Source organism: Oryzias latipes, chromosome 14, assembly GCF_002234675.1.
Source record: "Oryzias latipes chromosome 14, ASM223467v1".
NCBI classification, from domain to species: Eukaryota; Metazoa; Chordata; class Actinopteri; order Beloniformes; family Adrianichthyidae; genus Oryzias; species Oryzias latipes.
Genome location: NC_019872.2, coordinates 21,328,928 through 21,344,100, shown reverse-complemented (window position 1 = coordinate 21,344,100; position 15,173 = coordinate 21,328,928). Strand labels below are relative to the sequence as shown.

Genomic DNA, 15,173 nt, shown 5'->3' with positions numbered 1-15,173 from the left:
GACATTTTTAAAAGAAAAACCTTTTCAGTGTGGCATCAGTTTCAACATTCTGTTGATATAAGATCTGGTGTTGTCAGTAAGTCATTCCAAGTTCATCATTCATACAGCCATGAACACACAACGTCACTTATCGGACGAGCAGCACCACCTGGTCATAGCGCTTTCAGGTAGGCAGTAGACAGTCAGAGGTTGCAAGTGTCATCAGCAAACTTGCATCAAGACACAGAAGTACTGGCAGAGTTTTTGACAGACCCAGGAGTGGAGCTCAGTCAGTGACAGACCACAACCATGACCAGAACTTAAGGCCCTCTGACCTCAGACACTTGCAGGCCCGTTTACCAGATGTCAGGGGTACTAGAGTTTCCAGATAAACAATTCACAACCGACTCCACCGCTTTGACTTAAATGCCAGAAAAAAGACACCACTATGAACGTTTGCAGTGGACACAAGACCATGTGACCTGGACAATGCAGCAATGGTCCTGTTCACTAATGAATGTCGGCTCACCCTACACAGAAATGATGGTTGTCAGTGGTGATGGAGAAAGTGAGATGAGCAATAACCCAAGGTTGAAATGGTCCCTAAGGTTGGCTTTGGTGGAGGAGGAGCTAGGAGTACTACTGCATGAACAACATCGCGAGGCTAGTGAGAAGCATGAGACATTGCTGTCAAGCTGTCATTGCAGCAAATGGTGAAAATACTTTACTATTGACATGGTCCATTTTTGTTATTTGGGGCTTTCTTTATTATTTTCTTTATTGTGGGGTAATAAACATCACACTTGTGAAAATGTTGTTTCTTCTCATTCGATGTTATTAATATCAAAGGGAGCTTTAAGGTATTTTATTTAAACTCAAACTAAATAGTAAAATCACTCATGATCACTCATTCATGTTGGGGTGCAGCATTGCATCAGAGCATGAAGACTGATCAAATCAGAGAGTGTTTGTTCAGAAGAGATGGAGCTTCACAGGTCAGCCAGCAGAATCCTCACAGATGAGCAAAGGTAAAAACCTCATCCTTCAGGATTGCTTGTTTCATTCAGCGAGGTTTGTGTGGACTGAGTGCCAGGGCACACCCTTGGTACAAGCAGAAACTGCCAAACCTCTGTGGTGCATTTTAGTGGACAGATGTTAAGCTAAAATTCATGGTGAGCTCGGAATCACTGTGTAAATGGCTTCACATTGGACGTGTGCCAGAGACCATTAGGAACATAAAAAAACATCTGTCTTTATCATCATCGCATCATCACAATCCAGACGGGATGAAGAAGACGGTTTGATTAGAAAGCAGAGCTAAAAAGAAATCCCTTCAAGTGTGACTATTTATGGATACAAGGGACTGTAAAGAGGCCAAAGTTATTAAAGTGGGATTGAATGAAATCCGCTGAGCCCAAGCACATTGCCTAGATCAGTGTATGTCCCAGAGATGACATCCATTTGAGCGAAGTCCTCCATGACACTGCAGCCATGAAAAATCACCACCATTAAAGAACTTGATTAGAGTAATTAGACAGTACCTAGCACCCATGGTTTCTCCCCATTAAATCACAATCCAGGAAAATGAATAGTTGGCCTCTAGACCATCCTTATGGTAATAGGCATTGATTTAAAGAGAGCCAATGTGTTGAGCCAGCCGGAGCTCACTCAATTTGCCAGTGATGTTTCTACGTTTCATGTCTGAAGAGCTTTTCTCTGCAACTTGTCCCTAGGCAGTGCTGCATACCCATGAGTCTATGCAGGCAGCAGTCCGGTGATTTCTGGTTGACGGTGAAAACTAAAAAAGGATTTAAATTATAGTGAAATGGTTGTTTAGTCAATCCCCTCAACATTCAAATAAAGGTTAGATGACAGTTAAAAGAAAAGGTCAGACATAACAGCCTGGAAAAAAAGAGAAAAAGTCTCCTAATTCAACCAAATTTAAATTTAAAAGTTTCCTCTTATTCTCCTTGAGATCTCCAATTAGAACATTAATATATTGTATATTCTGTACTATAAGGTAAAATTACAAGCCTTTTTTAAAAAATAAAAACAACATAGCTCCTTTCACAATATATATATATATATATATATATATATATATATATATATATATATATATATATATATATATATATATATATATATATATATATATATATATACACATATATATATTATTTTGGTTGTGTTTACCGACGTCAAAGTGAATTTTAAAGGGACACGAAGCTCTGTCAAAATGTCAGTCTGTTTTTTTTTTATGAGTTGCAAAAAAGTTTGGGTGTTTTCGTGAACATGCTAATGCTAACAATGCAAAAACACAAAATCTCATCAAGTACTATATTGTTTTGATTTAGTTTCTACTTTAAATATCTTATTACACATAATATAAACAAAACGTACTTACTAGTAACTATTCCGTTAGATGTAGGGACTTGCTTTAAGACAACTAATTTTAGAATATCTTGTTGGGTCATTTAATTCTGAAAGAATCTTTTTCTGATCAACGTCTCCATGGTAACTTGTTTTTTTAACTTTGCATACAAATTTTATAAATGAATGGTGAGTGGTTTTGTGTCATAAACATATTTACAGTGTTTCTTCGTTTATTAAATTACCCGCAATTACGGAAATCTGGGAAGTAAGATTCCAAATATTCTTTGGCACTAAAATCCGTCACGACACCCTTGATCCACTTTCCTGCGACAGACATTAATATTTTCACAATTTTATGTTTTGTTTAAACTCTCAAAGTTCAAACCTTCATAGAAAAATCAGTCTGTATTATAGAATGAAAACATAGATTTGCTCAAAAGGTTTTGTTTGAATTTGTCAAGCTGAAAGTATTCTGGAAATTCAGCATGAAGAAGATTGATTGACAAGGTCTACAGCCAATCAGAATGCAGAACACAACGCAGTGCAAAAAATCAAATAAAAAAAGTGTGCAAAATTGTACTGAAGAAAAAAAACATTTGCAAAACAGTGAGACCGCGAAAGGTGAACCACAATGTAGTGAGCAAACACTGTAAGTGATTTGGGGAAACTAAAAATGTTTTATTCAAGGTTTATTTGACAAGTTTATGCATAATTTTTAAGACATATTTCTAAAATTTATGTATTGTAGTTTTAAAATGTTAATGGTCTAAAAATAAGGATAGTTGGAGTGTTGCAGTTCTTATAATATGATATATTTGGAGGGAAAAAAGTGTATATACTTACTATACACTTATTTTTAGACATAATATTTGCAATTACCAGAATAATTTACATAACTGTAAGTGCTATTGTTTTCACAATTAAATTTTGTCCTAAAACGGCAAGACATCACAATTTGTTTTAAGAAATCTTACAAAGATAAATTCTACTGGTACATTGGCAGATTTTTTCACTTAAACAAGGTAAAAATATCTTTTATTCTACACTTTTTCAACTTGTTTTGAAAAGGTTATTTTTTCCAGTGTAGAGATAAGTTATAGTTTAAATATGCTCTCTTAATAAGATCCAAGCTTCTCATGTTACAGTTCTTTCTAGTAAGAAGTGTTTCGACCTATATTACTGAATCAATACTACAGACAGAGTTTAGCTTAGTACAGCAATATTCTGAGTTATGTTTGTCTGCCAGTTGGTTATTTTTTTACTTCTGTTTTGATTCAAACCTGCAATATTATGCATCCTTTCCGTTTGTTTTTTTTTGTTTGTTTTTTTTATCAAAAAAGGAAATTACACCAGCATGGACGTTTACGTTTGGAAATAAGTTTTTCTTTTTTTAGGAAAATAATTGGATTCAGGTCCCTTTTGAGAAAAAATTTGAATGAGCATGAATGCTAATTTAGCTGAGGGAGACTCCACCGGAATGCAATTCTGTGCGAATGAAGAGCCGAGGAAGAAAGCTCATTAAAGAGCTTGAAAAAGGCCTCATATGCCACAGAGGATCAAATTGTTCACATTATGTCACAAAATATAAAAATACCCTGAAAGAGTCTAGACGACTGCATGATGAGAGTCACAAACCAGTCATTGATGGATGTTTTCATCCCTAAAGCTGCTTCAAAGCAGGTAGAATGTATTTAAACAATACAGACATGTTTGGAAGGCAGACAAGACAGAATGGTTTTGCTTCAGTTCTTTACTATCCCATTTCAGAGTTATTCACATGGACAAGACAACATGCTCCTCAGGCAAACATCATGCATAAACCCTTTGATGTATCAAGCCTCCAGCTCATCTCAGAAGCTTAAAATGGCCACATCCCCTGAGGCAGTGGCACGCTTGCTGCACAAACCAACGAAAAATGCTGCCAGTCTATGGATTGCTAAGTGAACAGGCTGCTTAAAACGGCGAGCCGCTTTAATTGGCTCCTGTGGTGAGGCGATCACTCAGATGGACCATTTATCATGGTCTTCACACAAGAGAGAAGTGCAGCTGAACTGGGGAATGAGAGTGTGTGTGCTCAGCTGCGTGTGTGGAAAGGGCAACAGCCTTCGACATTTCCCCCCGCTTAAGCCTGCACTTCCTACTCAGGACCAGCTCGGGGCTGATGTTAGAGGCTGGGTTTGCTACCTTCAAACCGCTGCAGCAACCTCTGTAAAATGCTTTTATCACACGCTGTCTCTTAATCCTTCACAGGCGCTCTCATGTAAAAGGACACGCAGGAAACTAAAGCAGGAGGGCTGCTGTGCCGAGTCAAGTCCAGCTGGCAATAAGATCCTTTTATCATAGCTTAACAAGAAGGGCCGAGTCTGTCCAGAAGCTTAATGCTTGACTGAGAGGCTGCAAGCCTTCATGTCTTAGCTAGGAGTGCGTAGATCTGGTCAGCAAGCGAGTCCGGCCTGCTTGCAATATCACAACCCAAGTGGTTACGTGCCACTTCCCTCTTCCACCCCACATCATCTTTTTCTTTTCTTTTTTTGGTCCTCTCACCATGGAAAAACCTGCTCCTGACCAAGAAAGGAGTCGATCTTGACAGATGGGCGAAGCATCCACCCTTCCACCATTCCCTCCATCTTTACCCCTCCATCTTTTAGCAGCAGCTCTACTATTACCAGGCAGTCCTAATGAGGTTCAACTCCCTGACCAGAGCAGTCATGCTTGGGGAAGTCAGGACAAACCAGAAAATTAGTGAACCAAAAGTCTAATTTACCACCCTTTTCTTTCCTCCACCTTCTGTTTGGTTTCATGTCAAACCTGAAATACTTCCCTAATTAGCTTGACTTTTATTCAATTAAAGCCCCCTCCTGTAATATTTCAAGGCTTAGGTGGCTTTTTCTGAATGACAAATGCGACGGGAGTAAAATGCCACGGGGTATCAGCGGTCGAGTGAACTCTTTGTGTACCAACATAGGATCACAAAGCTCGCTATCAATTATGGTCTCTGTCAGACTGAGTTTTTGTGCAAGCAGCACGGCATGTGTGAATGGTAGATGGAATCCAGCAGCAATAAATCCCAGTGTGGGTGACTGTAGACTTTAGTTTGAATAATTCTGACTTTACTTCAAACTGGATTGAATTATTAACTCTCTAGGACAATGTCTTGCACAGTAAATGTTTTTATGTCTGGTGGATAAAAAAAAAATCTGCTTTCAATCTGCAAGATTTTTTTGAAGACTTGGTCTTTCAAGAGAGAACTCGTCTGGAAGGGAATATAAGAAAACCTCAAAGAGAATAGTTTTGCTACATCTGACTGTGGTGACAAAAATGCTTCATGAGTAGATTCCAACAGTATTTTTTCACATGCACCTTTCCAGTGGGTGCTGTACGTTTTTGGGCCCTGGGGAGGGTTGTAGGGAGGAGTGGCTGCAACTTAAGACAAGCAGGGGGGCTCACTCATAAAGCGACCTTAAGGGACGTCATGAAAATGAAATGTATGATTGTTGGTTAATGTATCATGAAGTATTTGTACGGATAATGTAAATTGCACGCACTAATGACATACGGGTGATGCTGTCATATGGTGCACTAATGCCACATTCTTTAGTTGTTAGCAAGGCACTTATACTGGCTCCCTACTGGCTTTGCAAAAATGCCACACAGCCAGCTGAGCACATGGTTAATTCACTTGACAGAATTTCCTAGACACTGTTCTAGATCAGGGGTGTCAAACTCAAATTCACAGTGAGTCAAACTTAAGCAGGGAAGTAAAGTCACGGGCCAAACTTCAAAAATGAACTGCAACTGATATGTAATGTTTAAACTTTTTATATAGTGCCTTCTTATGTTATATTCTTTCACTAAAGCCACGTTAACCCCCCGCACACAAGACAAACAGGTCTGGCCTTTATATTTGTGAACAGATCATCTGCCTCCCACTTGTCCTGAAAGCTTCTGTTGTCCATCTTTCCTTTGGCCATTTTTTTGGAGAGAGCAACTAATTTGTCCGATGTGACTGGAGCATGGCTGTCAATGACAGGCAACAGATGAAAGGACCACTTGCCGGTTTCGTCTGTGCGCTAACATACTAGCAAAGCATTGTGGGATTTGTAGTATTAGCATAATATAAAGCGGGCCAGCTCTAATGCACATTTTATATGATCTCGCGGGCCAATTATAATTACACTGTAGGCCAAATTTGGCCTGCGGACCTGAGTTTGACACGTGTTTTAAACAGTGTGCAAGAGTTTGGGGGTTCACAAAAAGGAATTATCTATAAAACTTGCCTTCATCTCACCTTATTCACCCCAAGGTATTGCATCATTGTTCGCTACCACCTGTCGAATGTCAGTAGAAAGATACATATAGGCTCTACGGGCTCACTGAGTGGTTTACGACTTTAAAATTCACCGTGGGCCACCTGTGAACCCTGTACAAGTTTGTACATTTTTCACCTGCAGACAGCCTGCATCCCCCCCTTAAGAGCAGTTGTGACTAAGACATAATACAAACCCGTTATTGTGCATATAAACCTGTGAAATGAGCTATAAATCGCTCTGACTGACAGAAAAGCAGTCAGAGTTGGTGAACAGCAATCAGTCCAACAGAGTAATGGATGCTGTCATGCTTGTTGGGCTGCTTTGGTTAAATGCTTATTAATTTCAGGAGAAATGAATGAGCAGGGCAGCACCACTGTTAAACTAAAGTTAAACTAAAGCTAACACAATCCCCTTTTTTCAGTTCTGGTTTTATTAAACTTAGATTCTTACTTTAAAAAGTAATTAAAGTGAGAATCTACAGAACTGCACCTTTTTCCTTTTTGTCTAATGCTTTTATGGGCTAAGAATTACCAGCGCATAGTGTGTCTCTGTCGGATTACAGAGCAGAATTCCCAGACGCAATAGGTCACAACCTCTCCACAGGTGCAAGTGGAAGTGACAAGGACATGATACTCCACAGAACGATGCAATGCATAGTTATTGAGGTACCAAGCCAAAGCAAGCTCTCTGCCAAGAGTCCTTCCCCTCATCCTGATCCCCTTCACATGCCAGGATTCTGTCATATTTGGAAGTTTTAGCTTGCTTCACAGTCATTTCCAGAAAATCAAATGACAGATCAGTGTCATAACATTTTCATTCCATGGTGCAGAAAGAGGCGATACCATTACAACAAGCCTCACAAAAATGATTGTCCCTTATATTTACCCCACTCAACCATCAACACTTCCTTTTTTCCCTCCCACTGTTAAAAATGGAGTTGACTTGGCAGGTAACACACTCAGAGTTTAATATTTGATCTTGTGATCTTGTGTGCACTTCTCAATGTCAGGTTTTCTGCTCAAGCTTTGATGGCTGCTGCAACTCAGTGACTTTACAAATAAATTACTTGACATCAAGATATACACAGTCACTCTTGTTTGTGACAGCTTTGGCAGTTTCTTTACTTCCTCAAAAATTAAGTTGTGTTTGAATGTTACATAACACAAAAACACTCAGGTCCTTTCAAAAATCTTAAAGCTTAAAATCCCAAAAGTCTGCATTGCAATAAATACACACTAAATGCAGACACTCACTTTAATGATTGAAGACTGGTTTTTAATACTCAATGCTGGTCTCTATTTTATTGCTGTTTTAATCTAGTTGATTGCTATTTCATTCTGCTCTTCTTCTATTGTATTGCTTTCTTTTCTTGAATCACTCCAAAAACAAGCTTTTTAGCATAAACAAGCCACTTAATAGTCATACATTAACATTGAAATGTATTGTATTAAATTTGGACCCATGTTCCTAAATCACTAATTCAAAGTGGTTACTGAACAAGATCCACTCTGATAAAAATGGTGATTTTGGTGCTTTTAACATGTTCTTGTGGCATTACTCTGATGATGGAAAATATATAAAAAAATAAGCTCAAGCTCATTTCTACATATTTCTCTTTTCAAATCACAGTGAATCAGAAGCAGGCAAAAAAAGAAAAGAAATGCAGTTGGAAAATGAGCCTATTTGTAATGTAGAAAATTCGCTGGGCTCCCTGTTCTGAACTCTCAGCAACAGGGAGGGGTAGGGGGGGTGTTGCTCTGTGCAGTTCATCTCTGATGAACTACCGCCTCTCTGCAGAAACTATTTTCTATAAAACAGCACAGATTTTTTTGCATTTTGGCTAAAATTGCATAATTATAATTAAAAGACGACTAAGAACCCTTCTGCAAATGATTGGAGTCGGTCTTTAAAATAACTTTTGCAATTGTTACACTTACCCCTGTTCTTCCATCATCTCTTGAAGCTCCATGCATTTCAGCTCAACTCTCCTCTTCCTCTCATGGTCCAGAATCTCTCTGTGTGGCTTCTTCACCAGGACAGGTTCCACTTTAGGCTCCTCTTCCTCCTCTGTGCCTGGTTGTCCCTCCTCACTTTTAACTTGCAGCGCTGCGTTGGAAATCGGTCCCCCTGATCCAGCAGCCGTTCCTGGTTCTGATCCAGCAGGAAGCGCGGGCTGCGCCATCCCATTTGCACCATCTTTAGGAGATGGTACCCGTGTTGCATCGTACATGATTACTTCAGCCTGGAGAGATACAGAGAAAGGTGAAAGGTTAGCTGAAATGAGATTTGAGGGTGAAAACATAAAAATATTCTCACTTTTCTGTTAATAGTTTCATGGTAATCCGCTTTTAAAACCAAAAAAGCATTATTTTTAAGCATTTTCTGCATGTATGGAAACAATTATTTTTCCTATAAGCTCTTAACATATAAAAAGTTTATAAAGTATATCTTTATTGTTAAAAAGAGCTACTTTTTCATCTGCATTGACTTGATTTGACTAAAAGAAACTTTATGTTTATAGCTTTTTACACCTTCGGGCCAGTACCAAAGTGCTTTAAATAAAAATAAAAAGATGAAAAGAAAACTAAAATAGGGTAAATTAAAAAGAACATTTTAAAAAACAACAGCATAAAATGTGGCAATAAAATATGTCAAAGAGAGATACAAATTCAATAAAATGACAAAAGAAAATAAGATGTCACTGAGTACAAAAAAGCAAATCGAACATTTTTTTTAGTTAACATTTAAAATGGTTTACGTCTGACATTTACCAAAAAAAAATAAAAAATAAAAAAACAACTTTAAAATAAAATACTATTATAAACAAAATTGGACATTACTGGGCTCACAGCTATTTCCAAAATCCCAAAAAGATAAGCTGCAGTCACAAATATTAGCTCTAAATATAGACTGATAATTATTAGTGACCATAAAAATGCTAGAAGATCTGAGGCATTTATGGGTGTTTATAAGAGATTTGGAGAAGCTATTGTATCTGTACAAAAAAATTATACTCTTTTAATAGGATGTCTTCGTTTAGTGATGCTTTCAATGTTCTTTAACAAAAAAGAAAAAATCTGTGTCTATATAAATGTTTATTTGTTATACTATATGTTATGTATATATTATTATATTTCTTGTCTGCACTAACAAAACTGGCCCGGCAGCATGTCAGAAACATCCCAGAGGTTGGAAAGTGAGTGTCTGTGGTTTGATGCAAACATCTTGAGGCAGGCTGTGGACTTTTTGCATTAACTGAGCACTGCACCCTGCAAACATTCGCACACATCAGCGTGCTGCATGGACAAACATGCATGGTCAGAGAAAGCCCTCGCAGCAGTTTCTGCTGCATGAATCAGTGGCCCTGATGTAGCTGTGGGAAGATTAGAAGACAGCAATTATTTTTTTTTAGACCCTGAATTCCACTAAAGAATGGTGAAGATGTTAACAGTAAAGGCCATTTATTTCACATACAAAGTATGGTTGGGTTAAAACAAGGGCACCGAAAACATTAAAGATTAGGAATGAGCAGATGAAAGGGAAAACAAGTAAAAAAAGATTCTCTTACAAGATAAAGAAATGATTTTGTTTGGTTACGTCTTTATTCCTTTTCTGTTTCTGCCTGGTTTACTCCTGAAATGATGAGACTGATTTAGCTGAATTAAAAGGCATCTGGAACAAGCGCTGCATGGACTCTGCTGATCAAGATGGATGACTCTTTTTATGGTGCACTAAAGGTGGAGAAGAAGGGGAAATGTTGCCCACCAGCCTCAGATGCACCACTTCTCTCCCTTTGCAACTAATGGCTTCATTTTTCAACAAGGAGCCGAAAAAGATTCACTCCATCAGTGTCCCAATTGGAGGAGGTTGAAGAAGATGAAGCGACAGGTGGACAAACAGAGATCCAGAACCAGTCCCACTTCTTCATTCTGTTCACAATAAAGGTGCGAACAGACAGCTCGGTGTGCTTAAGTGGCTTTTGCTTCTGTTTGACTGGTTAATAGGGATGTGCTTTTGTTTTGAAGTGCTGGTAAACGAGCCACAAATGTGTGCGTAGCGACGCCGCTCTTGGTTGGCAGAGCAGGTGGCGGGACAGCAGGAGGCCTCATCGCCGAATCTATTAAACGGTAAATCAACCCTTGATATTCCAAGACAGCAATCTCTCATCTGCAAACGCTCACAAAGGGAAAATGAAGCAGGAAAATGCTTTCATTTGGTAAAAGAGACTTGAAATGACTCCAAGATTGAGTCAAGCAGGAGCCTTTGTCAGAGTGAAAGCAGGCTTGGATTTTACGCTTTAATAGATATGTCTGTCACAACATGTCAGCATTTCAGCAAAACTATAGCCTTTTTTTAAAAAACAGAATCCCTTTTTTAAAGACCCAGTAAGATGAAAATGGTGTTTTTGGTATTTTAACTTGATCTTGTGGTATTTTTCTGAGAATGGAGGACATAGATAAAGAAAACTAAACTTAAAATAGAATTTCTGAGTATTACTTTATTTAAATTGTTTTTAATAAAGATCAGAAAAAAATACAATTTGAAAAAGAGTCTAGCTATGACGTAGAAAATACGCTGGGTGGGTCACACTCTCCCTGATCCGCGTAAAGGGAGGGAGTGGGGCGTGGTAACTCTGCACTACAGTATCGCCCACAACTCAGAGTTCTAATGAACTACTGCTGCTCTGCAGATGTTGATATTAGTGCTTAAGACCTGTGATGCTTCCTGAAGAAACTACAGTCCCCAGTTATACAATATTAGTTAGGTAGTGTCATATGGACTTTAAATTCACTCATTCATCTTCTTCAGTTTATTCCCTTGTGGGGTCATGGGGCTGCCGGAGCCTATCCCGTCCACTTGTGGGCGAAGGCAGGGGGCACCCTGTATAGGTCGCCAGTCTGTCGCAGGGTGGACTCTTTAAATTGATTCTGGAATTTATCCTTTAAAGGTCTTTGCTATCAGAAAAACAATGCTACTTTCATTCTTTTGGAGGAGAAAGTAATAAACTGCTAATTTATGGACAGAATATTGCTTTTGTATACTTATACATGAACATCTAGATTAAGAAGAAAACGATATTTGTTCAAAAAAGTTTTTACATGTGTTGTGACTATTCTGAATAACACACTATCTGCAGCTAATGGTGCATACATGCTATAATATCTGAAAAAACTGCAACCCTAGCTGTTTAAATGAGCACTGTTGTCTCAAACATATGTTTAGTTCATTTAGATCAGAATTTATCAACTGCACTCACTCAGAGCAGCAAGTGGAGTCAAGAGACTTTTCAGGTATCCATTTATGCCCAGATCCCAGGAGACCTAATGTAACCGTTTAAAAACAGAGACTGCTGAGGAAAGTTTGTATGAATTTTATTTAGAAAATTCTGACAGCGGATGAAAGGAGTCATGGAGGAGGGGCTTAGTAAGTAAATATTCTAAATAAAACTTAGAAAGTTGGAAAATTGTTGTGACATTCTAGGATAAAATGCTAATGTCGCTGTGTTTCTGATGCGTACTGTTGTCATAAATAAGTGTTTAAAATGCTATATTATTCTGAAATAAAGTCAGTTAATCACACTTGTCTCGTCTGAATTTGCTTCATGCAGAAGACAGACTCAGCCCAGCTATAAAGCATCTAAAATTAATGTTTTCTGTTTAAATGGAACTGATCAAGCAGTTTAGCATTCTGTTTTATTTATGTTCTCTTTTGAAACTTAAAAGCATTTGCTTTAATCATGTTCCTTCACTGCTTCTGTTATGCTTAAAGTGTGATTGGAAATAAACATCTAAACAACCTGATGATGAATACACATTTGTCTTATGAGAGTGTTCAAATTTGACAAATATATTTGGAATTAAATTGTAATATATATAGCCTAAAATGAAAAAAATCTATATTGTAATATATAAAAAATTCTATATCGCTCAGCCCTACTTATAATGCAGAAAATACATTACGTTTGTGAGAATAAGAGCAGCTTCCTGAGGTTTATCAACATTATTTGTTGTCTTTAACAGTATTGCACTTCAAAATGTTATACTTTGGAAGACAGTTATTTATTAGGTAAGATAAGACAATGAAATCTGTATTTTTAAATGCTCCATTTATTTCTATTACTTTCTTATTAATGTGAATAATGTTTATAGACTTTTATTTAATCAGCTTATCGTAGATTTATTTAAGGGACAGAGAATCCACAGAAACTTCACAATCATGTCACACTTTGATCATCATTAACACAAAGTAGTTTTTGTGGCTGCGGGTCAAAAATGTTTCTGCAGCTCCACTGTCCTCACGGTTGTCATGACAACATCACATGAGGGGCAAAGTCAGAGCTTTCACGATAACAAATATTTTGCCAGGTCAGACGTGTTTTATGGTTTTTGTGAAGACTCCAGAAGTCTTTATTTTTTATTGTTTTGACCTGCTGTCCTCAGGTGAAGCGTCCAATGATCAGCACAGGCCGGTGTGTCTGTGAGTTGAGCTCTAACTCCTTCAGCAGAGCACAAGGATCATTCATTAAGACCTTTACTGGTTTTAGACTGTTCCATCGATTACATGATGTACTTGTCTCTATACGTTTAACTGTCCACGCCTGTCCAGGCCTTGAGTTGATGGTATATTTGAGTTAATGAGCTAAAATGAATTAAAGACATCTTGACAAAACAAAACAAAAAAAAATGTCCACAACGCCAGATGCAGGCAGGGTGCTCGCGTGCGACACCGCTGCACATATTAAGAAACCTCATTATATATTCCACCATCGTTCCTTCTATACATGAGGAACAAACGGAGCACAAAATCTGTTTCCTTTCAAGTTTAAGCAACCACATTATTCAATTGTAAAACATGAGCAGAAAGAGGAGGTTGTCAGTGCGAAGATAAGGCAGCACAGTTAATTGTGTACAAGTCCTCTAAAGGGATTGAAGGTTATCTCCAGTCACTGTGTTAGAGCTGGAACCAGCCTCTTCTGTTATTATTGCAAGGGTAAATACAACTGCCACATCGAGGCAATCACGCCCCGTAATTAGTCATTATGCTTTGTGAAGCTGTTCAAACGCGCACAAAGCTTTATAATAAGTTATATTAAAATGACAAAGAGATGATATCCACTTGAAAATTCAATATCCCGCTTTGGGGCAGTGGAGCTGATTGCCGTCAGAAGCTATTAGCTCCTGCCTTTTTTTTCCGTTGGGCGAAGAAGATGGCTGCACTTGTTTGTTCTTGCTCATGGCTTCCTTTTGCTGCCTCTGCTGACATCCCACCCAGACAAGAGTAACAAAGGCAGAAGTTGGAACTGAGGTCCAGCCATAATGAGTGTAAAAGGTGCCTGTCTTCACTCCATGTGGAAGCGTTGCTGTACTTTCCATTCAAGCATCTTGATCTCTCAATTACATGGTTGTGAGCGGCCCACACAGGGCTGACTCATCTCAGACATGCAGAAGATGGATTACGGACTTGAAGCTCAATTAATAAAGATAACAGTCAGAGTGGCCGTGCAGCGAAAAAATTTTGGATTCATTTGCAATCTAATGTTGCATTAGGTTAATGAGTCATAAGAGAGAAATTTGCATACCTTCAGCCACAGTGAGATAATTAGCATTTTCAGATTTAGCCTTCTGTGTATCAGACTAAAGATATATTGAATATTTTCACTTCAAATGATCATTAAAGTTTCACAGTTTAAGTCCTTGGAGTGAAGAGCAGCAGAAAGTATGCTATACCTGCAACACTGTAAATAAACCTACAAAAAATGTGCTCTACTACCTAACTTTACATGTCCAAGATCAATTGATTAGAAAAATGTGATGACCAGCAACTATTGATGACGTCATTAGCTGCGGTTACATGGACGAAAGTAATCTCAATGAACACCTGATCGGAAGAAAAATGCGTCAAGTAAACACGCCGTTTGGAATACTTTGCCCCGATCAGACTCATTCGGATCAAAATTTCTTTCCGATGGAGATAGATGGGTTATGGAGATTGTTGATCCAATCGTGGTGCATATAAACAGTTCATTCTGATTGTGGGTCACTACTGCTCTGGTTTTGCGTCATGCATAGATGGTGTGGCGCTCCAGAGGAGGTTTTGCGAACAGGAGCAAACAGGACCAGCCGGCTGCTCCGTGCGAGCAAACCGTGTCTCTGAGCAGAGCAGCTTTGTGTTTGCTGGCAGGGGAGGGTGCTTTGTTACGAGTGTCCAGTCCGTCCTGCCGCTCTGCGTGAGTGAGCTGCCAAACTCAGGAGAACAGTGTCTCCCGGCAGAACTGTGTCCAAGCAGAGGGGAGGCTTTGGGGCGGGGTGTGAGCTAACGGAGGCCGCCTCCGCCGCGCGGTCCTGAGAAACCGTGTAAACAATCACGTGGATTTGTATTACCAGTCGTGTCCAGACAAAATAAAGGCTGTTATTCCCACATATTAATGTGCAGCCAAGATGCAGGTTGTAGCATTGACCACATGGATTATATGTTCATCAAAGGCTAAATGTTGTTAGCACATGCAAG

The 15,173-nt window shown here is 38.7% G+C and overlaps 1 protein-coding gene across 2 annotated transcripts in view; it reads right to left on the bottom strand.

Annotated features, from left to right (window-relative positions):
* srrm3 (serine/arginine repetitive matrix 3) overlaps positions 1–15,173 on the bottom strand; it is a 100,899-nt gene that overhangs the window by 40,759 nt on the left and 44,967 nt on the right. For both annotated transcript variants that reach the window (XM_011483759.3, XM_020709052.2), the window contains exon 2: positions 8,603–8,907. In XM_011483759.3, coding sequence (XP_011482061.2) covers positions 8,603–8,895 — 293 coding nt within the window. In that variant the 5' untranslated portion in view covers positions 8,896–8,907. The remainder of the gene's footprint in view (positions 1–8,602; positions 8,908–15,173) is intronic.